Genomic DNA, 26,840 nt, shown 5'->3' with positions numbered 1-26,840 from the left:
CGCTTTCCTAACAACATGATCGACTTTTACATTTCAAGGACTCTCCAACTAGGGTTGAACCAGCCTACCACCAATCACTAAACCCCCAATCAGGAATGTTTATACACCTGCCTCTCGATCTACGTACAGGCTCTTCCTGAGCGCAATAAGTGTTCTGGAATTCCCATTCTTCACAATGTTATCCATAATTTGTTATGATCCACACAGTCAAAGGCCTTTGCATAGTCAATAAAACACAGGTATAAACATGTTTCTGGTATTCTCTGCTTTCAGCCAGAATTCATCTGACATCAGCAATGATATCACTGGTTCCAAGTCCTCTTCTGAATCTGGCCTGAATTTCTGGCAGTTCCCTGTCGATGTACTGCTGCAGTTGTTTTTGAATGATCTTCAGCAAAATTTTACTTGTGTGTGACATTAATGATATTGTTTGATAATTTCCACATTCGGTGGGATCAGCTTTCTTGGGAATAGGCATAAATATGGATCTTTTCCAGTCAGTTGGCCAGGCAGCTGTCTTCCAAATCTCCTGGCATAAATGAGTGAGTGCTTCCAGTGCTGCATCGTTGTTGAAACATCTCAATTGGTACTCAATTAATTCCTGAAGGGTTCTCTTTTGCCAATGCCTTCAGTGCAGCTTGGACTTCTTCCTTCAGTACCATCTGCTCCTTATCATATGCTACCTCTTGAAATGGTTGAACATCGACCAATTCTTTTTAGTATAATGACTCTATGTATTCCTTCCATCTTCTTTTGATGCTTCCTATATTGTTTAATACTTTCCCCATAGAATCTTTCACTATTGCAACTTGAGGCTTCAGTTTTTCTTCAGTTATTTCAGCTTGAGAAATGCCGAACGTGTTCTTCCCTTTTGGGTTTTCCATCTCCAGCTCTTTGCACATGTCATTATAATACTTTACTTTGTCTTCTCAAGCCACCCTTTGAAACCTTTTGCTCAGTTCTTTTACTTCATCATTTCTTCCTTTTGCTTTAGGTACTCGACATTCAAGAGCAAGTTTCAGAGTCCCTTCTGACATCCATTTTGGTCTTTTCTTTCTTTCTTGTCTTTTTAATGGCCTTTTGCTTTCTTCATGGATGATATCCTTGATGTCATTCCACAACTTGTCTGATCTTCAGTCATTAGAGTTCAAGGCATCAAATACATTCTTGAGATGGTCTCTAAATTCAGGTGGGATATACTCAAGGTCATACTTTGGTTCTAATTTTCTTCAGTTTCAACTTGAACTTACATGTAAGCAATTGATGGTCTGTTCTACAGTTGGCCTCTGGCCTTGTTCTGACTGATGATACTGAGCTTTTCCATTGTCTCTTTCCACAAATGTAGTAAATTTGATTCCTGTGTATTCCATCCGGTGAGATCCACATGTCTAGTCACTGTTTATGTTGGTGAAAAAAGGTATTTGCAATGAAGAAGTCACTGGTCTGGCAAAATTCTATCACGTGACCTCCGGTATCGTTTCTATCACCAAGGCCGTATTTTCGAACGACCGATCCTTCTTCTTTGTTTCTAGCTTTCACATTCCAATTACCAGTAATTATCAATGCATCCTCATTGCGTGTTCAATCAATTTCAGACTGCAGAAGCTGGTAAAAATCTTCAGTTTCTTCATCTGTGGCCTTAGTGTTTGGTGCGTAAATTTGAATAATAGTCATATTAACTGGTCTTCCTTATAGGCGTATGGATATTATCCTATCACTGACAGTGTTGTACTTCAGGATAGATCTTGAAACATTCTTTTTGACGATTAATGCAATGCCATTCCTCTTCAGATTGTCATTCCTGGCATAGTAGACCATATGATTGTCCAATTCAAAATGGCCAATACCAGTCCACTGCAGCTCATTAATGCCTATGATATGGATGTTTATGTGTTCCATTTCATTTTGACAATTTCCAATTTTCCTGGATTCATACTTCATACATTCCAGGTTCTGATTATTAATGGATGTTTGCGGCTGTTTCTTCTCATTTTGAGTCGTGCTACATTGGCAAATGAAGGTCCCAAAAGCTTGACTCCATCCACGTCATAAAGGTCGACTCTACTCTGAGGAGGCAGCTCTTCCCCAGTCATCTTTTTAAGTGCCTTCCAACATGGGAGGCTCATCTTCCAGCGCTACATCAGACAATGTTCCGCTGCTATTCGTAACGTTTTCATTAGCTAATTCTTTTCAGCAGTGGGCTGCTGGGTGCTTCTTCCTAGTCTGTCTTAGTCTGGAAGCTCAGCTGAAACCTGTTTGCCATGCGTGACCTTGCTGGTCTCTGAATACTGGTGGCATAGCTTCCAGCATCACAGGAACATGCAAATCCCCATAGTACAACAAACTGACAGTCACATGAGGAGCAAATATACTACACATGTACAAAAATTGATTATTGGTAGGATGTAAACACAAAATAAAATCAAATTAAAAAATACTTAAGAGCAATACCTAAATATTGGAAAAAAAAAACTTAAATGAATTTAACTTTATATCAAGTTGATAAAATAACTATATAAAATGAAGAAATTATTCCATATAATCTTGTTGGTATTGTGTGACATCAAGTCAACTCTGACTCATAGTTTTAACTACACATTCTCTGGGCAATACAGTTTAAGGATAAAAGAGAAACCACAGAAATCTGAAAGATCAGTAAGTTTTCTTATTTTCAGTAATATTATTGGTGCTCTTATTTTAAACCTATTATAAATGTGTTGCATAATTAATTAAATAATAATTAAGTGAATATTGTTAGCAACTAAGATTTCCAGAATCAGAGAAGCAAAAATAAAAGCATAAATAAAAGAAGATAAGTATAAACTCTATAGTTTTAAATTTGTATTTAAAATATCAATGGAAATTCATGATATTCCCCTTTTAAAAAAATACCTATGTCCTGGCCATGTACATTGTAAATGCCTGGGATTAATGGCAATTCAGTAGCAAGCAAGTAGATTATGTTATATAGAAGAAACAGGGTCCCTAGGAGAAACAGCTATTTCTAGGTCTAACACTGGAAATATCTAAGATGAATGTATGTACATGTCTGTCTATCTGCACTGCACATATAGACAAGTTGTGCCTCAAACTTCCAGGCAGCGGTAAGACTTCTAGGAATGAGGCATGTACACATATCAGTATCAACCATTCTATGGAGGGTGCGTGTGATCAAGCTGGACAGATGATACACTTAAACGGTAGGCAAAGTGAAAGCCATTATCATCAATAGAAGGCAAATGGATAATAAAACAGATTCCCAAAAGGGGAAATGCTTACTCTTCCCCAAATTACCCATGTCTATCTTATGTCGCTGGGCAGGCACACCATGGTTCAGGTCAGATGTCAGATGTTGTCTTCTCGTCTCCACAGCCTCTTGCTACCACCACACTGCTCAGGAGGCCTGCACGGCTCCCAAGACTTCTGTTCTGCCTTTGGGCCTTGCTGGCCTCTACTGCCAACTCCTGCTATGCTACCTGGGCCTGAGAGGCTCTCTTGCTGCCACAGTATCCAGGCCTCCGCGGCCTAGGGTCGGAAGCATGCAATCCCTGCATGAGGCATACTCCGACTTCTCTTTTAGCTCCACTGGCAAGCCTCCTGCCCAGAGGCATTCAGCTCTGCCCTGCTGTAGGAAGACCTCTTCACAGGATCCTCCAAGGCAACCCCTGCACAGGGCACACTCAGGCCTCTGTCCTTCATGGGCAAGTATTACAGCTCTTTTAGCTCTTCTGGCAAGCCTCCTGCTCAAAGATCCACTCAGCTTTCACTCTGTGGGCTAACAAACCCTTCGCAGCCATCTTGCTCTGAGTTGGCAAGCTCACCACCATTGTTTCTCACTGTCTCGTGCTGTTTTCAGTGTTACAGCTCTTTCTTCTGGGTCTAAGAGGTTCTCAGTCCAGGGTCTCCAGGTCCTTGGTCCAAAGCACACTCTCTGCTCCAGAATCTTCTTGATGGTATTGAGGTCCCCCCGAACCTCTGTGTGACTGGCCCTTATATAAGGAAACCCCTTGATAATTTCAAGGCATGGCTCTCCCACCAGGACCACGAACTGTCCAATCCCCTTAGGAGACCAGAAGTCACTCAATTTGCATAGTCCCAGCCAATCATTTTGTGGAAGCTATAAGACCATGGCTAGAAAGTCCATATAAAAGTGATTCATTGCATTACAATGAGTCTGGGACACTTTCTTTGCCAGAAACCAAGGAAGCTATCAAAGACTGAAGAGGTCATGTCAAAAAAAAAAAAAAAAATAGCCAGCTTTCAGGAGCTTCCACGTAGTCAAAAAGAAGACACTTAAACATCAAGAACACCATGGTTACAATTGGTGAAAATGCATTAGGTATATTAAAAAGTCCTGAATTAACAAAAAGGAAAAAAAAACTCCAGAAGTTTAAAATGGTGCAGAGTATGTCCTATGACTACAATAAAATTAAGAAAAAAGGAAGGAAGGAAGGAAGACTGGCTCCATACATTAGGAAATTAAGAAATTTACTTCTAAAACAAGCCATAGGTCAAAGAAGCAATCATATTAAATATTCAAAATATTCTGGATAATAGTATGCTAAAAATATCAAATATTAAAATTCATGGGCTACAGCTAATAAGGAATTTATACCCTTAAATGCTTATATTAAAACAAATCAACAAAACTAATAAAATTCGGGGCTAATTATCCATCTTAAGAAATTAGAAAGAACAGCAAAATAAGCCAAAAAGAGTAAAATAAATAATGAACCCAAGAGTGGTCTATAAAAAATTGAGATTAGTAAGCAATAGACAAAATTTAAAAATAAAGATTCTTTGATGAGAATTAACATACTTCTGATGAGACTGATAAAACAAAAAAAAAAAAAGAAAAGAAAAATACGTATATCAGAAATGAAAAAGGAACTATCACCACAAATTATGTGGTCATTTAAAAGATAAGAGAATATTATACATAATTTTATTCCACTATATTTAAAAACCTAGGTGAAATGGATAACTTCCCAGAAAAAAACTAAAACAACAGAATTAGCTCAGAAGGAAATAGAGGCTTGCGCTTTCAGTTCAAATATGTAGAAAGCCAGAAAGAACAGAAACCCCATCCTCAAAACAAAGTCAAAGCTAGCACAACTTCCACCAATTAATGACTTTCCTTGAACACATCAGAGAACTAAGGTCAAAGAGCAACCAAATAACCCAAAATCTTGGGAAAATCTGATGCCTACTGGGAGAAAAATGACCCAAGCATTTGCTTACCCAGAGATACAGCCAAGAACCCATTGCCATCAAGCTGATTCCCATTCATAGTGATTCTATAATAGAACTGCCCCATAGGGTTGCCAAGGCTGTAATCTTTATGAAAGCAGATTGCCATCTCTTTCACCCCTGCAGTGACTAGTGGGTTCGAACTGCCAATCTTTAGGTTAGCAGCCAACCACTTAACCACCGTGCCACCAAGGCTCCTTACTGCTGAGAATGAGTTACAAATAGAAAGTTTTAAAGAACTGCTAAAGCCTGGGCTAGCAAGAAAGTGTGAAGCCCCCACAGCAGTACATATAGGGGGACTTGCATCCTCATGCAGTTTTTACCTCCACAGAATTCTACCAGGTGTTCACAGGGAAGACTGGGGAGAATCCTGAGTATGCTTCCCTTCCAGTAGTAGCTAGGGGAGATGAGCAGCAGTCACTGTGGAATCTTCTCCTAGACCCATCTCTCCTACATTCTCTAGGGAACACAAGTCTTAATCTGAAATGGGAAGAGCAGCAAAAGCCATCACCTTAGGACACTGGTAGAAACTCACTGCACCTGGGAAAAGGGAACAGGAAATAAAGCACTACCCTTGGGAAAACCAAACCCGTTGCCATTGAGTCAATTCCAACTCATAGCAGCCCTATAGGACAGAGTAGAACTGCCCCATAGGGTTTCCAAGGAGCAACTGGTGGATTCAAGCTCTCTACCTTTTGGTTAGCAGCCAAGATCCTAACCACTGCGCCATCTGGGGAGAAGAGTTTTTTTTTAGGCCCAGAATTCCAGCCAGAGAAGTAGAAGCATACAAAGGCCCCACTCCTTAGTCTCCCTAGAAGGAGGCTTAATTAGAATATCAAAGAATGCGTTTCCTTCCTCATCCTCAGGCTAAACCAGTGTAGAGTAAAAATTAAAGTGAGAGAGGTGCAAGAGATAGATTCTCTCTGGGGCAAAATGCAAAGGGAAGACCCAAAGCCAAGGGAGGTGCAGACATGGAGAAAATAACTTTGGCCAAACCAGCCTTCACCTACCCTAGTCACAAGATATTCCTGGAGGACTTTGAAGTATATGGTTCACTGAGCATAACCATAGCTACAGTTAACCTCAAATTCAGCCCAACTTCTGACTAAGTTAAAAAATAAAAATCCTACATTAAAGGCCTAGCAGAATGAAAAGCATGCCTATCTCCAGTATCTAGGCCCTACAGAAGATGTCCAGCTTTCAATAAAAGAATTATGAGACATACAAAAAGGTGGGAAAAAAACAAACACTTGGAAGTGACAAAGCTGTCATCAAAACCAGACTCAAATATTGACACAGATTGTTGGAATGATCGGACAGGGAATTTAAAATAACTTAACATATTAAAAGCTGTAATAGCAGACAGCATGCAAGATCAGATGGGTAATTTTAGCACTGAGATGGAAACTATTAAGAAAGAATCAAACGGAAATGCCAGGAAAAACAAAACAAAAAACACCACAGTAGAAATGAAGAATTCCTTCAATGGGCTCAACAGTAGACTCTACAGAGCCAGGAATGAATCAGTGAACTTAAAAATAAGTGAATAGAAATTAACCAAACTGAAAAATAAGGAGGAAAAAAAGATGGGGATGGGAGAAGCAATATGTAACTATATGCTGTCTACAAGAAATCTATTTTAAATGCAAAGACTTTTAGATAGGTACAAAGTAAAGAGAGAAAGACATACCATGCAGATACCAACCAAAAGAAAGCTGGGGTAATTATATTTATATCAGATAAAGTAGACTTCTGAGCAAGGAAGATGGACATTACATAATAATAAAGGGGTCACTCTCCAAGAAAATCAAACACTCTTAAATATGTGTGCACCTAAAAACAGAGCTTCAAAATGCATGAGGCAATAACTAATAGAATCAATAGAACTAAAAGGATAAATGGATAAACACACAATTATATTTAGAGATGTCAACAATTCTCTCGTAATAACTGATAGAAGAAGTACACAGAAAATCAGTAAGGATACAGACTACCCTGAACAATAATATCAATCAGCTTAACCTAATGGAAATTGATCAACAAATGCAAGACTAAGAAAGACCATCTTATGAGCCATAAAACAAACCTTAAAAAAAAAATTTTTTTTTAGCAAATGTAAATGAACAGAAATAATACAAAGTATGTTCTTTGACTTCAACAGCATTAACCTAGAAATCAATGTTGTTGTGCCGTCAAGTCAGTTTCGACTCATAGCAACCCTATGCACAACAGAACGAAACACTGCCTGGTCTTGTGCCATCCTTACAATCGTTATGCTTGAGCTCATTGTTGCAGTCACTGTGTCAATCCACCTCATTGAGGGTGTTCCACTTTTCCGCTGACCCTGTAGTCTGCCAAGCATGATGTCCTTCTCCAGGGACTGATCCCTCCTGACAACATGTCCAAAGTATGTAAGACACAGTCTCGCCATCCTTGCCTCTAAGGAGCATTCTGGCCACACTTCTTCCAAGACAGATTTGTTCGTTCTTTTGGCAGTCCGTAGTATATTCAATATTCTTCGCCAACATCACAATTCGAAGGCGTTAACTCTTCTTCGGTCTTCCTTATTCATCGTCCCGTTTTCACATGCATATGATGCTATTGAAAATACCATGGCTCGGGTCAGGCACACCTTGGTCTTCAGGGTGACATCCTTGCTCTTCAACACTTTGAAGAGATCCTTTGCAGCAGATTTACCCAATGCAATGCATCTTTTGATTTCTTGGCTGCTGCTTCCATGGGTGTTGATTGTGGATCCAAGGAAAATGAAATCCTTGAAAACGTCGATGTTTTCTCCGTTTTTCATGTTGTGGCTTATTGGTCCAGTTGTGAGGATTTTTGTTTTCTTTATGTTGACGTGTAATCCATACTGAAGGCTGTGGTCTTTGATCTTCATTAGTAAGTGCTTCAAGTCCTCTTCACTTTCAGCAAGCAAGGTTGTGTCATTTGCATAATGCAGGTTGTTAATGAGTCTTCCTCCAATCTTGATGCCCCGTTCTTCTTCATATAGTCCAGCTTCTCGTATTATTTGCTCGGCATACAGATTAAATAGGTATGGTGAAAGAATACAACCCTGACACACACCTTTCCTGACTTTAAACCGCTCAGTAGCCCCTTGTTTTTTGCCAGTGCCTTCAGTGTAGCTTGGACTTCTTTCTTCAGTACCATCTGCTCCTTATCATATGCTACCTCTTGAAATGGTTGAACATTAACCAGTTCTTTTTGGTATAATGACTGTATATTCTTTCTATCTTCTTTTCATGCTTCCTGCATTGTTTAATATTTTCCCCATAGAGTCCTTCACTATTGCAACTCGAGGCTTGAATTTTTCTTCCGTTCTTTCAGCTTGAGAAATGCTGAGCATGTTCTTCCCTTTTGGGTTTTCTGTCTCCAGTTCTTTGCACATGTCATTATAATACTTTACTTTGTCTTCTCGAGCCACCCTTTGAAATCTTCTGTTCAGTTCTTTTATTTCATCATATCTTCCTTTTGCTTTAGCTACTCGACATTCAAGGTCAAGTTTCAGAGTCTCTTCTGACATCCATTTTTGTCTTTCTTTCTTGTCTTTTTAATGACCTTTTGTTTTCTTCATGGATGATGTCCTTGATGTCATTCAGCAACTCGTCTGGTCTTCGGTCACCAGTATTCAACGCGTCGAATCTATTCTTGAGATGGTCTCTAAATTCAGGTGGGATATATTTAAGGTCATACTTTCGCTCTCATCGACTTGTTGTAATTTTCTTCACTTTCAACTTGAACTTGCATATGAGCAATTGATGGTCTGTTCCAGAGTTGGCCCCTGGCTTTGGTTGACTGATGATATCGAGTTTTCCATCATCATTTTCCACAGATGTAGTTGATTTGATTCCTGTGTATTCCATCTGGCGAGGTCCACATGTATAGCTGCCATTTATGTTGGTGAAAAAAGGTATTTTCAATGAAGAAGTCACTGGTCTGGCAAACTTCTGTCATGTGACCTCCAGCATCATTTCTATCACCAAGGCCATATTTTCCAACTATTAATCCTTCTCTAGAATTGACTCGATGGCAACGGGAATCCTTCTCCTTTGTTTCCAACTTTTGCATTCCAATCACCAGTAATTATCAATGCATCTTCATTGCATGTTCAATCAATTTCAGACTGCAGAAGCTGGTAAAAATCTTCAGTTTCTTCATCTGTGGCCTTAGTGGTTGGTGTGTAAATTTGAATAACAATCGTATTAACTGGTCTCCCATGCAAGCACATGGATATTATCCTATCACTGACAGCGTTGTACTTCAGGATAGATCTTGAAAAGTTCTTTTTGACGATGAATGTGACACCATTCCTCTTCAAGTTGTCATTCCCAGCACAGTAGACCATATGATTGTCTGATTCAAAATGACCAATACCAGTCCGTTTCAACTCACTAATGACTAGAATATTGATGTTTATGTGTTCCATTTCATTTTTGTGATTTACAATTATCCTAGACTCATACTTGGTACCTTCCAGGTTCTGATTATTAATGGATATTTGCAGCTGTTTGTTCTCATTTTGAGTCATCCCACATCAGCAAATGAAGGTCCCAAAAGCTTGACTCCATCTATGCCATAAAGGTCGACTCTACTTTGAGGAGGCAGCTCTTCCCTAGTCGTCTTTTTGAGTGCCTTCCAACTTGGGGGTTCATCTTCCGACACTATATCAGATAATGTTCCACTGCTATTCATAAGGTTTTCACTGTCTATTACTTTTCAGAGGTAGATTGCAGGGTCCTCCTTCCTAGTCTTTCTTAGTCTGGAAGCTTAGCTGAAACCTGTCCACCATGGGTGACCCTGTTGGTATCTAAATACCGGTGGCATAGCTTCCAGCACCACAGCAACAGGCAAGCCCCACAGTACAACAAACTGACCAACACGTGGGGGCATGTTAACTATATTAACATACTAAGAAGAAAGACACAAGAAAGACACAAGGGAAAATCTGCATAGTCTTTGAATTTGGCTGTGGCTTTAGATATTTTTAGGAACAAGTCCTAAAATAACAAAACTTGATAAATCTAGTATATCCATACAATGGAATGCTATTCAGCTATTAAAAGGAATTAATGTGCTAAAACATGGATGAACCTCAAAAACATTATGCTAAGTGACTATATATTATATGATCAACTTATATGGAATGTATAAGCCAAACCAAACCAAACCCAGTGCCGTCAAGTCGATTCCGACTCAGAGCTACCCTATAGGGCAAAGTAGAACTCCCCCATAGAGTTTCCAAGGAGCGCCTGGCGGATTCGAACTGCCGACCCTTTGGTTAGCAGCCGTAGCACTTAACTGCTACACCACCAGCTTTCCATGGAATGTATAGAAAAGGCAAATATATATATAGACAGAAAGCAGATCAGTGGTTGCCTGGGGCTAGGCGCAAAAGTAGGGATTAACTGCAAATGGGCATAAGAAAACATTCTGGATTGTTGTGATCATAGCATAACTCTATATAGTTACTATAATCATCGAATGGTACACTTACAGTGGGTGAATCCAATGGTATATAAATTATGTTTCAATAAAGTTGCTTAAAATAAGACAAAAAGAAACCAAAGTTTTTGGTAGGTTATGGGCCATGTAGAAATGAGCAAGGAAAGGAAACAATATGAACCAGGCCTCTTACTATAACCTCTGAAGTAGGGTGTTAGGCTGAGGAGAGAGCACTGAGCAAAAGCAGAAATTGCAGGCACTGCAGGAAGTCCTTGATGAGGGAAGAGCAGTCTGGGCTGAAGTGGAAATGAAGACATGGGTCAGGCCACACCAGGCTTGCAGCCATGGCAGGGGTTTGGAATATGATCCTGGACACACAGGAAACCAGGGATATAAAAGCAGAGAGCATCATTACATGTTAAGAGCTGATCTAGCTATTCTGTGGAAAAAAGGATATAATCCTGAGGACATGAACACGGTTTTGTTCATGGGCATGAGCTTGTTCATCTTTGTCGCTATCACTGAGAGGGACCTAGGAGCTGTACAACAAATGTCTGCTAAAGAAATCAAGGTACAATACTCATTTATTCCCATAATTTGCACAAACTGGCTAAAAAAGGCTGACCCCACAAAATCTAGAGATGAGTCCTCTGTAAGCAGTATACAGAGCTCATGAAGGAGCTCCAGCTTCAATGAGGAAAGAGAACGCCATCTCCCTGTGTTACCACAGCAAGGTTTTCCCTCCCATCACCCCTCACCCATTCTTCATTAGGCAGATCCAGGCCAGAGGAGAGGTCATCCTTATGAGGTGACCCATTAGCAGGGGTGAGAGAAGCAGGGATTCTCTCCTCAACTTCCCATGCCAAAAGGCATAAACTTCTGGAATTGCTTTGGGATTCTGCTAAGGCCCCAGGGAAAAGTCCAGTCTTTCATTAAACACCAATTGCATAGGCTAAGGAGGTTATGGCAGACAAAGGAGCAAAAGTTCTTCATTTCTAAGATGTCCTCACCTGCGCTTTATTAAGCAGACTAAAAGCATCTCTGCTAAGTGTCTTCATATTGACGGTGGCCAACACTATAAAGAGAAGAAAAGAGGCACTGTTAAATGTGTCATCAGGTAAGGAGGAGGTGGAGGGGTGCAGCAGAAGGGAAGGCATGCTAATAGTAAAGGTAAAGGGTGCATCCCACTCTGCACTACATAGGGGCTTCCACAGACATCCCATCAATTTGACATTTGTGAGGTAGGTTACCAGGAGGTAAGAAGGGCAAGATATGTGGCTAAAGTTAACCACATTACCCAAAGAAGTAGAATAGGCCAAGGTTGCACAACTTGATCTGAGTAAGGAATTGAACATAGGCTTTCTGTCCCCAAGTTCAGAACACTTTCCACTGTACCATGCACCGTCTTAAAATCATAATAGAACCATCAAGTGATGATATCGAGGTCTTCAGCAGAAGTACTGGTCCATCACTTGTTGGTTCTATTATGAACTGTCCTGCTACTTTATTCCCCAGAATCTACCACGTGTCCACTCTGAGTCTCAGTAAGATCCCAGGACCAGGACTTTGCCTAGGCTAATTTTCTTATACAACACCTATCTTCTGATTCTCTGTGTGGTTCTTAGATGTTGGTGGAGATGGCCCTGGTTCTAAATTACCTCCAGCACCAACGATGATTCTCAGCTACAGGAAAATTATGAAATATGGAAAGATGAACCACAGAAAAATTTAAGGACAGAATAGCTCTGTTCAATAACAGCACTGATATAACAATGTGTTTAAAGACAACAGGCACAAAGTAAAAATAATGGAGTTAGCGATAGAATTACTAGCTTTGACCTTGAGTTTTCATCTATTCTAATATCAAATCTCTGGGATCCATTTCAATGTACATGGAAAAAAGAGGCATCAGAGATATATTTGATTCTCTCTGAGATGGCTCAAGATTTAAATTGGCTAGCTAAGAGCCTCAGCTCTTCCTTAAGATACTCTAACTTTGTACCTCCTTTTATGTAGCCTTTGAGCACATCTCTCTCATTATCGGAGGTCAAGAGCAGCTCAACAATCCCTCTTTGTAGCAGGGCCTATGGAGAAAACAGAACAAAGTGAACCCCTCTTCCCTTGCTTCCATGAGAAAAAGGAAATTAGGAAATAAAATACAACCAGCATTCAGATGGGCAAGGACTGTATTCCAAACCTACCCCCCTGTAACTTAGTAATGGAGGATCTCTGTTAGCCATCATGGTACCTTCCATGATCAACAGCAAAATCAGTGAGTATGGGCTCAGACACCCATGGTCCCAGCCCTGGGGAAAGCATACTGTTGAGCAGGGTTCTTCGTGCTGCTAATTTTACAGGAGGATCTAAATCAGAGAGAATGCAAGAAGACTTGGGGAACACATTATGTTCCGAGATCAGAGATAAAAGCCACAGAACCCGGGTCACATCTGGACACTGTCAAAGGAAACAGGGAAGCATATCATGGCTGCAGGAGCAGTGGGGAAATTTCTAATTCTGAAATAACATTTATTAAGCAGACAGATGACCAGAGCACAAGATAAGATTCTGTCTGTACTTCTTATATGTTTGTTGATCCATATCTGGTCCTGGGAGTAGAAAACAGTGGTAAAGTTTTTAAATCAAGAAAGAAATGGTGTTAGCTAAATAATATTGATTGGTGGTGTTATATTGTGCCTGAGAAAAGTCATGGGTGGAGGGAATGACTCACAACCCTGTCCAGACCCAGCAGCCATAGCTCAGGACAGGAGCAGCCCATATCAGGCAGCCCAGCCCTGTCCTTCTCCCCTCATTCCAATGCTTTCTCTTCCTTGACCAGCTGATGGCCCTCGCCATTGCTCTCAAGGTCATCCCACCCAGAAGCCTCTGTGTGGATGAAGCTCAGTGGGCAAGGACGGAGGCTGGGATGAGGAGACCACCTCAGGACAGACCATGGAGCCCTGCAATCTGCTTAGCAACCTGGGGAAGGGTTTCAGGTTAGTATGAAACCTCATCAGCTTCCTGAGTCTGGGGAGTCAAAGGAGGGGCCATACCCACCAGAGAGGACACCAGGTAGGATCGCAGCTCTTGCCTGGCCTGAGAAACCCCCACATGGAGGAGCAAAGAGCACAGAAAAAAGTATATGAATATTAGAGGCCAGAAAGTTGCAAGTTGCTGGCCACGAGCATTGAGTTCTTGAAACATTATTTACTATCGATGTAGATTTGCCAACTCTAGTTTTAATGAAAATCTATTAGTTATTAACATGGCAATACCATCTTCTGCCTTATAATACACTTACTTAAGAACATCTCAATCTCCCTAGCCACATTGTAAATTCACAGAGAAATTGAACTTGACCTTATATATTCTCACATTCCACAGCACCTAGCACAGTGTCACACAAGCTTCAGGGACTCAGAAAATGCACACTGGAAAAGAGACAGATTGTGGAAGGAGGCATACAAATATGCAGATAAAGCAAGCCAAGGGTTTCTTACCTGTTGAACATATGGCATGTAGTCTTTATCCTTATTATATGAGCCGTATTCATTCTCCACCTGCACAGCAATGATAGGACCTCCTCGGTGGTACTGAGACACAAGCAGATGAGGGTTTAAGAGTGAGGCTACTGGTGGGAAAGCCTGGGGTCTCTGGATCTGTTGCTAAAAATAACACCCCTAGAGTGGTATGCTTTGATCCAAGTTCTCTTACAGCTCTGGTGCTATCCCTCTTGTCAGGGGCCTATAGTCACCGAGTCTCTTCTGGTCACTTACAACTGCTGCAGGAGCTGTACAGTTTTCCCTTATTTCTCATAATAATTATCTACTTAAATATGAGATCTCAAACCTGAAAATCACCTGGAACCCATCCTATCCACCTTTCTACTTGGTAATTGAAAGAAGATCCCTCCTTGTCTCAGGATATGTCCCTATTTGTGTGCTGGATCCCATTGCCTATCCCTACCTATTCTGCTCGGGGGCTTGGGTTTTTGGACTGTTCCCTCTCTCTACTGTATCTTCACTCTGTCCTTCAAACTGACTGATTTCCATCATCATGAAAATTTGTTCAAAACCTTCACATCACAGACAGAGAACGAGAAGGAGGGGAGGGAAGGAAAGGGAGAGAGACAGAGAGAGAGAAGAGAGAAGAGACAGAGGAGAGAGACAGAGAGAGAAATTTACCTCCAAGAATGTTTTCCTTTAGCTGCAAGTCTCTTGCTCTCTCAAGTGCCAAACTGAGAAAATTATCAGCTGTCTTTGTTTTTTTATGCTCACTCTCTCTACTCTCTTACTTCTAACTCACTCCTTAGCCCACTGTAGTAAAACTTCCACCCCATGGTGCCATCTGAATACCATCAACATTGACATAGTTGTGCTAAATGTTAAAAAGCAGACCAAAATAGACACACTTTCATTTTCAACTTAATCTCTCAGGATTGTCTCACAGGCAAGTCTATCTATTCCCGTCTTCTTGAGCTCTCTTCACTGTCCTTAGCATCACTCTCCCAGATTTCCTCCTACTTTTTGGGCCACTGCTCTTCATTTTCCTTTGTCAGTTCTTCCTCCTGCCATCTCTTAAAAGTGGTGTTCCTCTTCTGTCTCTTTACTGTCTCCTTAAGTAGTTTATTCACTAAAAGTAATTGAAGGCTGTGCTCACCATCTATATTTTATTGATTCCAAATCCACATCTTCCACGCAGATATCCCTCTGCTGAACCAAAGACCTGTGCAGGTAATCTCCTCTTTGTCACCTGTTCATTGATCTCCCACAGGTAACTCAAACTCATTGGATCCAGAACTAAGCCCAGAATCTTACCCATTAAAATGCTCATTTTTTGTTCCAATTCGGGAGGAAGCATCCCATTGTCCAAAAGGTCATCTCACTCCTTCTTAAGTCAACTACCACATCATAATATCAAGTCCCGTCAATTGTACTGGCTAACTAGCTTTCAAATATGTCCACTTCTTTCCCCTCCACTGTCACTATCCTAGTCCAAAAACCATTGTCACTCTCCTGAATTACTGCAACCAAATTCCCAGCCCCCAGCTAGGAAAAAGCAAACCCAAACCTGTTGCCATCAAGTCAATTCCAACACACAGCAACCCTGTAGGGCAGAGTAGAAGGATTCCATAGGGTTTCCAAGGCTATAATCTTTAAAAAAGCAAACTGCCACATCTTTCTCCCATGGAGTGGCTGGTGGGTTCAAAATGCCAGCCTTTTGGTTAGCAGCCAAGCGCTTAACCACTACTAGCAGGGTTCCTTGCCAGCCAGGAAATATCCCTTAAAGTACATATCAATGAAGAAGCTCTCTAAAGTGAACATCTGATAACGTCATTCCACCGCACAGAGCAATTTCTTGGTTCCCAGTGCCTACAGAGTAAATGCCAATCTCCTTAGCCTGCGTACAGAAACCATTACAATTTAGCCTGTTTTCCTTATAGCCTCTCCTTTTGCCTCTCCCACTTCACACTCCATGCTCCAGACAAGCTGACCTTCTTTTAGTTCTTCAAACTCCTCATTCTGTCTCCTGTCATTCAGTCTTCACCCATGTTGGAGACTCCTGACCATTGTCCCTTGCCTGGCCAATAAGGCCTACCAACCTTCAGGTAACTATTTAAAAGTTACTTTTTCTGGAAAATGTACCTTGACCCTCCCTTCCTCATCAAGGTCTTATTGTATGCCCACTACGAGCACCTGTGCCTCCTCCATAATGGCAATTTAATACTCGTATTGTAAGTGCCTGTTTGTCTCCTCTGTTGGACTATAATCTCATGGGGTAGGGACTCTATCTGTATTTCTCACCATTGTGAGCCTAACTCCTACACTGTACACAGTAAGAGGTCAATGATTCCTTATTGAATGAACACAAATCTAAGTTAATAATTTGAGAGCATTCGTTCTTATTTTTGTACAATATCTTCTTTCATGGTGGAGGATGTGACTTCTAAAATGACCATCATAGGAGAATTCAGAGTAGACCTTATGAAATAAATACGATTAGAAGAATAAAGGTCCCAACTAAAGCAGTAATTGCTCTTCAAATACTATTTTTACTGCAAAATTTAAACAATGAAAACAACCACTCCATTAAGAAAACTAAAATGGTATTAATTTGGTAATTTATCATTTTTTGCTTCCTAAAACTTTTCTGGGGTTTTTCATGCTCATGATTTCAATGAGATGTTTATAAATTTGCTTTACTGCACATATATGAATGGTAAGTGACTTTTATACTTGTGCCTGGTCTTCCAGATTCAAAATCTTTCTAGTTTTAAGGTTCCAGAATTTTTATTCCTGCCACCAAATCACACCTGCTGTTGTTGTTAGGTGCCGTGGAGTTGGTTCTGACTCATAGCGACCCTATGCACAACAGAACAAAACACTGCCCAGTCCTGAGCCATCCTTACAATCGTTGTTATGCTTGAGCTCATTGTTGCAGTCACTGTGTCAATCCACCTCGTTGAGGGTCTTCCTCTTTTCCACTGACCCTGTACTCTGCCAAGCACGATATCCTTCTCCAGGGACCGATCCCTCCTGATAACATGTCCAAAGTATGTAAGATGCAGTCTCGCCATCCTTGCCTCTAAGGAGCATTCTGATTGTACTTCTTCTAAGACAGGTTTGTTCATTCTTTTGGCAGTCCATGGTATATTCAATATTCTTCACCAACACCACAATTCAAAGGCGTCAATTCTTCTGTGGTCTTCCTTATTCATTGTCCAGCTTTTACATGCATATGATGTGATTGAAAATACCATGGCTTGGGTCAGGCACACTTTAGTCTTCAAGGTGACATCTTTGCCTTTCAACACTTTAAAGAGGTCCTTTGCAGCAGATTTACACAATGCAATGCGTCTTTTGATGTCTTGATTGCTGCTTCCATGGGTGTTGATTGTGGATCCAAGGAAAATGAAATCCTCGACAACTTCAAACTTTTCTCTGTTTATCATGATGTTGCTCATTGGTCCAGTTGTGAGGATTTTTGTTTTCTTTATGTTGAGGTGCAATCCATACCGAAGGCTGTGGTCTTTGATCTTCATTAGTAAGTGCTTCAAGTCCTCTTCACTTTCAGCAAGCAAGGTTGTGTCATCTGCATAATGCAGGTTGTTAACGAGTCTTCCTCTAATCCTGATGCCCCATTCTTCTTCCTATAGTCCAGCTTCTCCGATTATTTGCTCGGCATACAGATTGAATAGGTATGGTGAAAGAATACAAGCCTGACACACACCTTTCCTGACTTTAAACCAATCAATATCCCCCTGTTCTGTCTGAACAACTGCCTCTTGATCTATGTAAAGGTTCCTCATGAGCACAATTAAGTGTTCTGGAATTCCTATTCTTCACAATGTTATCCATAATTTGTTATGATCCACACAGTCGAATGCCTTTGCACAGTCAATAAAACACAGGTAAACATCCTTCTGGTATTCTCTGTTTTCAGCCAGAATTCATCTGACATCAGAATGATACCCCTGGTTCCACGTCCTCTTCTGAAACTGGCCTGAATTTCTGGCAGTTCTCTGTCAATATTCTGTTGCAGCCATTTTTGAATGATCTCCAGCAAAATTTTGCTTGCATGTGATATTAATGATATTGTTCTATAATCTCCACATTCGTTGGATCACCTTTCTTGGGAATAGGCATAAATATGCATCTCTTCCAGTCAGTTGGCCAGGAAGCTGTCTTCCATATTTCTTGGCATAGATGAGTGAGCTCCTCCAGCACTACCTCTGTTTGCTGAAACATCTCAGTTGATATGCCATCAATTCCTGGAGCCTTGTTTTTTGCCAATGCCTTCAAAGCAGCTTGGACTTCTTCCTTCAGTACCATCGGTTCCTGATCATATGCCACCTCTTGAAATGGTTGAACATCAACTAATTCTTTTTGGTATAATGACTCTGTGTATTCCTTCCATCTTCTTTTGATGCTTCCTGTACCATTTAATATTTTCCCCATAGAATCCTTCACTATTGCAACTCAAGGCTTGGATTTTTTTCTTTAAGCTGAATCACACCTAGACTGCAAAAATGCAGGCAGAAACATGGCTTCAGCTCTTCTTTTATAAGATGTACCTCAATTCCACACAGCAAACCCATGAGTGTAACATAAGGACTGCATCCTATCCTCTCCCGACCTCCGGTATCACTCACCTCTCCTAAAGCTGTACAGCAGAAACTTTATTCCTAAAATATCATTCACATTACTTCCCTTTCTGATCTCATTTCTTCTGCTTATAATTATCCAAGTAAGAGTAACTTACAGTTCAGAATTAATTACAAAGGGCTGGGTCTGTGTCCCTGTCATAACGTCCCCTGAACAGAAGTCTCAGATAATAAGTTTTTAGTCTACTACCTAATAATCCTGGTTTTTATCCCACCTCCAACTATATCAAGAAACAGGTTCTTAAAATAAGATTTACTTTTATTTAAATAATAACCACATGCCCCTCTTGTTTAGAAGGAGAAAGTTATACTTTAAAAAACCAAACAAAATAACATCAATTATGAAACAACTGCTAACTTGTAGACTGCAGATAAAATGTTCCATTGTGTAATGGACATCTATGTGTTGTACGTTGACACTGTGATGACAAAGGTATTTCTTGACAAATGCGTAAGGTGCGGGTATTCCATGAAGAAAGGAAAATGAGTGGTGTCTGGGCTCTTTACATTCTTGGGACTAAAGCAAACTGGAATGCATAAGCAATATCAGATATACTCATGGGGGGCAAAATGACACAAGAACCAAGTTATTTATCATTCACACCAAATGGAAGAATCCAAAATCTGTGAACAGGGAACTGGTTATGTGAATGATGATATATCTGTGGTATGGAATGCTATGCAGCCAGTATAAAGAACATCTACTGATATGCAAGACTTCCAAAATATATTTTCAAGTGAAAAGGAAAATGCCAAATAGTGAGAATTTTATCTGCTATATAAAAAAGAATATATATACATATGTAAATATATAGAAATATAATAATTTTCTTCCATGTGTGTAGAAAATCTCCGGAAAGACACACAAAAATATAATAAAATCGGCTACTTCTTGAGAATACAATTGAGTGGTTTTGGGACAGCATGGGAGAGGAGACTTTTATTTCATCATAAAATGCTTTTGCACATTTTGAGTTTTTTACCAAATACTTGTATAAACTGTTTAAAGATAATTTAAGAGTAAAACTTTTTGAAGATCAGTGAGTTTGGCAGGTCTCCAGTACATCCAGAACAAGAGTAACACCCATGTGCTGAAAACCCAGACACCTTGCACAGCCCTTCCTGTGTGATGTGGGTCCTTCCATGAGACTAGATCAGAAGCACTGGCAGGTAAAAGGACAGGACAAGTAAAAGCTTATATGCTTAAGATGAAAATCTAGAATTCAGCACTGCAAGGATGTCAGCTTCGATTCTAACACAGACTAAACAATTTTCCCTATGTGAATGTAAAGAGAGAAGAAAAGGTAGTTTGGTTTACCTGTAGGGGGACTACCCTGGGAATCAGATGATCAAAATAGCGATCAACTGCGTCAACAAAGCCCTTGTTGGTTGTCCTCAGTTTCAGGTCAGGGTCTTGTAGCAACCAGCTGGGGGTGAAAGAGGGCAAGCTCAGCATTTGAGACGGGAAGACAAGAGTAGAGCTAGCTGGACAAGGCCAGGGCCAACGGTGACAGTCAACCCCTTTGTAGGGCTTCCTTCAGCACAGACTGACTTCTTCGATTTCACCCCACAGCACTGGATCACCCAGGGGTCTGGAACAGTGCAAGCTTTTTGGGCCATTCTCTCACAGACTTGTGAGATTCAGAAGAAGATATGATCCTCACACCATCATGGTGCTGTACCTATTATGAAGTGCATTCACCTCCATTTGGCCAGACTGGGGGACTAAGCAGGGGCCAAGGCCTTGGACACCACGCCTTAGTGAGAGTTCTCACTGGATACTCTTCTCCACCCTTATTTCCTTAGAAACATTTTTACTGAGCACAGTGTATGCACCTTAAAGACAGAATTACATTCCTTCAAAGACTTAAGACTTCAAATATAGTATAGGAGCTCACAAGCCAATAAAAACATGTCTTGGTTCACTTATGAGGTACCTGTACCGTGAATACCTCCTGCTCTAAAATACCCACTTCCCTCAAGGCCACATCTTTTCAGCTCCAGAGCTGGGATGAGAGAACAAGGTTGTCCTAGAGAAGAGCAAAGTCTCTCATTCAACTCTGGGGAATCACAACGCTCATCGAGAGGCAAGCAATGGATGAACAGGGATTTCTTCCAGGTCATACAGATAACGAGAGGCTTCATGGATTCTCGCCCTAAACCTCAGTTGTCTAGACAAAGAGCCAGCATCACAGGTGAAAGCATTAGGAAAAAAAAATGAGAAGGAGGGAGGGACTGGGGTGCTCAGTCCAGTGGAGAACGTGATCTGCCACGAACAAAAGAAGAAAAACCACACTGAGCGGGCAGTCATCAGAACAAGTCCTTTCCCTCTCTAGTGCCTTCTCTTTGCTTCCTTCCTACCACATGAGAAGAGGAGAAGTAAGCATAACTCCCCTCTCTGTGGAGAAAGAAGAATGTGATCATCTTAATGCTTCCTCTCCTCTCTCACAAACTCGTCTAGAGGGCCAGTCCCTGAAATTCCTCAACTATAAAACGGGAGTGCAACAGACCCTATACCTCATGACATTACTGTAAGCACTATATGAGATGATATAAGTAACCTACATGGCATAGTGCAAGGCGCATAATACATGCTCAACAAAGGTTATTTTTATTACTATTAGATTAAGATTTTACTTTTAGTAAAGCAAAATACAACCACAAATCTGGACCCTTCCCATCCCTGCTCACCTGGGCAAGCCTCCAAGGTCAATCTCACTGCAGATATAGGGCCCTGGACGCAGAATCACCCACAGACCAAGCTCCGCAGCCATCCAGATAAAGGCCCTAGGGAGGGAGACAGTGTCGGTGACTCTTCTGACAGAAATGAGGCTGTCAGGGGATGGGGAAGGTGCTGTAGGGAGTGTGAGCCAGAGGAGGGAGGGAGGATGCTCAGTGCAGTGCACAGAATGCAGAGCTTGGAGTGTAGAGACGGAGCTGTTGGCTCCTCGCCTTGCCTCACTCTTTCTAACCTCTAACCAGGAGAATGAGGTTAGTGAAGCAAAGGCTGCAGCCCTCCCACCAGCAGAGCAGGGAATCCCAAGGTAGAGGTATCCCTGGGAGTGGGGTTTTCACTGTCCGCACAGACCCAAGGGGAGCTAAGGAGGAAGGGCTCAGAGAGGGTGCTAGCAGGGTCCTAACAGTAAAACTGACCCCTAAAAGCAGCCCCTGTCCCAGCCAGGTGATGGGCCCACACTGCACCCAGGCCTCCTCCCAGGGCGTTGGGCAGTCTCTGTGGGTGCAGGGAGAAGTCTGGGCACAGAGGTTGGAGGCCCTGCCTCACCAGGGGTAACAAGTGCCCACTGGAGAGTGACTGGTCCTGGGTGTAACACCTTTCTGAGTGTCACAAGAATGTGGCTTCAGACTCTGTCTCTCCCAGTAATGCCCCACTGTTCCTAAGCAATCCCAGGTGCCACCTCTCTGCGTCCCACTCAGGGTCTGGCAACAGAAACAACATCAACACTTACTCCAGATCCAGATTCCCAGAGAAGTCAAATTTGCCTCTTTCCGGCTCATGGAGGTTCCAAGGAACATAGCTGTAATAGGAAAGAGAGAAATAGGATATATAAATCCCTTATTTCTTTCTTCTGAATTCCTAGGTCATCCTCAATCCCAAGCAGAACCCGGGATAGCTCTACTTTGGAATAAGCTGAAGTTTCCAATAACAAGTAAATTTGTATTATATAAATGATTATCTTCAATATTTTCTCTCTTTATTGCCCAGTTTTGGTTCAAGCTGCCAAAAATTCTATGACTCTAGATTCTCAGATAGATATACAAATGCTCTCATTCACCATGTAGGGCTGCTTTGGGGATTAAGTGAATTAATATTATCCTGGGCTTAGAAAATGCCTGGCACACAGTAAACAGTATATAAGTGTTTACTGAATAACTAAAATTTGTTGTCTTACATTATGTTGGTATATATATTTAAGTTAGTGACACTGTGTTGTGATAGATATTTTTCACATCAATAGGACAAAGGTTTTATATTTTTTATTATTCTTCCCATTTATAGATGAGTACCTTGGCCCTGGGATATGATACTTGGAGGCAGAGTTGGAACTGAAGACCAGTTCTGTCTGACTGTAGAGCCCAGGCTTTTATTTATTAAGCTACAATGTTCATTTCCTTTATGCCATTAAATTTCACTTTATTGATACTGCTGTTTCCTTACATGCTTGTTTTTTGGTAGTGGTGTTTCCTCTATGTGTTCATCTCATGTACATAAATAGTTGTTTTAAAAACACCATGTAGAGATCCTCTCCAAGATGAGGGCATAGGTAATTGAACACCACTATCTCCATACAATAATTAAAGAAAACAGAAACAAAATAGAACAGACAATGTGGTGGAACTCAATGGATTCAGAACTCCAGAAATCAGCTCAAGAGATAAAGCACGTGGCTGAAAACTGAAGGAAGAGTGAGCCAGCCAACAATCTAGGAAACTATTTCTCTCTATCACATGGGAGCCCCTCCTTTTCAGCCCCCACAGCAGTAAGGGTGGACCACTTGGATGTAGACTGGGAGCTGCAAATGGTAAGCTGTGAACCATGCTACCTTTAACCCAGGAAGTGGCAAATGGACTTATGTTTGCTGATTGTTGTGTCATATTCTTCATATCAGCCTGGGATCAGCTAGAAAAACAAGAAACAGACGATCCTCACAGAGAAGCCAGTCTCCACCCACCTCCAGACAGGAACGAAAAAAAATTTTTTTTGTACTGCCTCCAGGCTTCATGAAATGGGAGTGATTTTAACTTAATGGTTACAAGCAATAGATTTCCAAGAGCAGATCTCTCTGAGAAAAACCTGCCCTGGAGACTAGAAATTCTGAATACAAAAAAAGGAATTAGAAGGTGGTCAAAATCCTCCCCTCCATCTAATCACCTACAAGCCAGGAAAAGCCTACTGAGATTATTTAAGGGCTCTGGAAACAGATCACACACTTAAATGAACTAGGTAAGTGCCTGAGGAATAGAGAGTCTGTTGATCCTTCCTAGGCGAACTATATCCATGAACCAGTTAGCAACCACCACTCCCTCAGCCCCACCACAAAGGTGGGGATGGCAATATGTGTTCCCAGAACACCTGGCTGGTGCCAGGACGGGGCAATGAGAACCTTCTCCCTTGAGGCTTTGAGGTTGCACAGTTTGCAGAGAAGTCTTGGTCTGGTGGTATCCTGAAGGGTTCAGACAAGTGGGAAGATAGTGGCCTTTTCCTAGCACCAAGTCAATGCTGGCAGAATCAAATGGCCAGAGGCCCTCTACTGGAATTTAGGGGAAAAAGAGAAAAAAAAAAGAAATATACACACAATTACAATACCTGAGAAAAGAGAAGATTCTAAGTTCCATAGTTACCACAGTATAACACTCACATGTTCCAGGTTCAACAAAAATTATAAGGCATACAAGAAAATAGGAAAGGATAGACCATTGAAACAATATGAAGAAGCAGAAATCAGCCCTATGGAAGCCTACATAATAGACGAAATAGAGGACTTTCAAACCACATCATTAGCTATGCTCAAAGAATTTAAAGAACACACAAAAACTAAAGGAAATCAAGAAACAAAATAAGAATTTCTATAAGAAGATACAAAACATAAAAAAGAACCAAATGAAAATACTGGAGCTGTGGGATACCTTAACTGTATTAGGAAATGAAGGGAAGGGTTTCAACAATAGGTTTGCACAGGCAGGAGAAAAAATAAATGAACTAGAGGACAAAGTAATCAAACACCAAGTCCAAGAGAAACAGGACAAAAGAATAAAGAAAAATGAACAAAGCTAAACGGAATTGTGGGGCACCATCAAGCGAATCAACACATGCATCATGGGAATCCCAGAAGGAGAGGAGAAAAAGAAAGGGACAGAATATTTGAAGAAATAATGGCAGAAAACTTTCCAGATCTGAGTAAAGAGTTGGACCTGCAAATCCAGGAAGCTCAGAGAACTCCAAATAGAATAAACTGAAAGAGATCTACGCCGAGACACTTTGTAATCAAACTCTTGAAAATTAAAGACAAAGAGAGAGTTCTGAAAGCAGTAAGAGAGAAGCCCAGTAATAAGTATTCTCAATAAGATTAACTGCCAGTTTCTCCTCAGAAACCTTGGTGGCCAGGAAACAATGGAATGATATATATATACAAAGTGCTGGAATAAAAGAACTGTCAACCAAGAATTCTTTATCTAGCAAAGTTGTCCTTCAAAAACAAGGGTAGGAGGCAGGGCCAAGATGGCAGAGTAGTCAGATGCTTCCAGTGATCCCTCGTACAAAAAAGACCCAATAAACAAGTGAAACAATTATGTATATGACAAGCTAGGATCCCTGAACATCAAAGGCAAAGTTAGGAAATTGGACTGAGCGGCAGGGGGAGGGAAAGACAGTTCAGAAGAGGCGAGGACTTGTCAGACCTGACTCAGCAGGAACCACCACCCCCCAGGCACGGCTGTCATTAGCACTGGGGACACGATTTCCTTAGGTAGAGACAGTGAGCTGCACAGTCTGCTTACACCTCCAGAGCCAGAGAAGAACAGTGCTCTCAGCAAAAGCTAAGTGTTTGCATCTATTTCACTAAGCCCCCAGCCCCCAAGCCAGCTTCAGTGGCTGTCAATTTCCCTGGGCCCGAAATAGGTTCTGGTGCATGCCCTAAACCATTCTCCCAGACTTGGAGAAGGAATAAATTAACAATTGGGGAAAAAGGTAATCTGTCAGCTCCACTAAGCTGAGGAGCTCAGGACAGAAGTGGCTCTTGTCCAGGCACAAATGGTCTGTGGACTTTGAATACCTTTCACCCCTGCATGAAACTGCGTGGGCCCATTTCAAGAGATTAGGCCCTTGTTACTGCAACGGTGCATATGCTTGAGATCTGACTTCAACTGTTTCAGCTGTGCAGTGGACAGATGGGTTTTTGATATTTGACACCACATTGCCTATTAAAAAGGGTTCTCACCTACCCATATCAGGGGCCTGAGGACTGGTGATTGAGCCCACATCACCTACCTACCCATGACAGAGATCCAAGGATAAGTGCTGCCTCCCACTCCTTACAACCAAAAGCATTGGGTGCTCATGGTCCAGCTGCAGAACCCACCCACATATGAGCTCCAGGGAACAGGGATGCACTTTTCTCACAGACATTTGGGGGGATGGTTGTCAGCTACCTGCCTTGTTGAGAGTGTGATCCCTGCTGCAACCAGATACTTGTGCCTACACCAATTACTCCTGCCCCTGTAAGACTGTAGAACAGAGCCTGAATTGATGACAAACTATCTGGACGCCCGAGCTGAATCCATGCAAGAAAATTAAATGGACTCCTAGGCTTATATACCTGGTAACAGCTCTAGCCATCTGGTGACAGGACGTTAGAGCTTCAAAGGTGAAAATAATCAAGCCAGCTCACTCAAGCAGGCTATCTGGGCATGTCAAAACAAAACAAAGCAAGTAACTGGGACACAGAAAGCAAACATAAAATGAATTAATACAATAACTTATAGATGGCTTGGAGACAACAGTCAATATCTAATCACATAAAGAAGCAGATCATGATCACTTCAACAAGGTCTCAAAGCAAAGAATCAAGGAATCTTCCAGATGAAGATGTATTCCTGGAATTACCAGATGTAGAATACAAAAGATTAATATACAGAACTCTTCAAGAATCAGGAAGGAGCTCCGGCAAAACATAGAACAAGCCAAGGAACACACAGATAAAGGAAATGAAGAAATTAAAAAGGTTATTCAAGATCATAATGAAAAATTTAATAGGCTGCAAGAATCCACACAGAGCAATCAGAAATTCAGAAGATTAACAACAAAATTACAGAGCTAGACAACTCGATAGAAAGTCAGAGGAGCAGAACTAAGGAAATGGAAGGCTGAATTAGTGAGACTGAATATAAAACACTTGGCAACAATATATTCTAAGAAATATCAGACAAAAGAATTAAAAAAAAATGAAGAAAC

General features: G+C 41.2%; 1 protein-coding gene across 1 annotated transcript in view; it reads right to left on the bottom strand.

The window, feature by feature from the left end:
* Positions 1-26,840, bottom strand: part of GLB1L3 (galactosidase beta 1 like 3) — a 63,252-nt gene that overhangs the window by 17,705 nt on the left and 18,707 nt on the right. The window contains exons 5-10 of the mRNA XM_049856349.1: positions 22,339-22,407; positions 21,563-21,658; positions 20,190-20,298; positions 14,208-14,300; positions 12,713-12,794; positions 11,721-11,785 (exon numbers count right to left, since the gene is read on the bottom strand). Of these exons, the coding sequence (XP_049712306.1) occupies positions 11,721-11,785; positions 12,713-12,794; positions 14,208-14,300; positions 20,190-20,298; positions 21,563-21,658; positions 22,339-22,407 (514 nt within the window). The remainder of the gene's footprint in view (positions 1-11,720; positions 11,786-12,712; positions 12,795-14,207; positions 14,301-20,189; positions 20,299-21,562; positions 21,659-22,338; positions 22,408-26,840) is intronic.

Source organism: Elephas maximus, chromosome 17, assembly GCF_024166365.1.
Source record: "Elephas maximus indicus isolate mEleMax1 chromosome 17, mEleMax1 primary haplotype, whole genome shotgun sequence".
NCBI classification, from domain to species: Eukaryota; Metazoa; Chordata; class Mammalia; order Proboscidea; family Elephantidae; genus Elephas; species Elephas maximus.
Note: the sequence above shows the minus strand (reverse complement) of the source record. Positions and strands in the feature narration are given on the sequence as shown.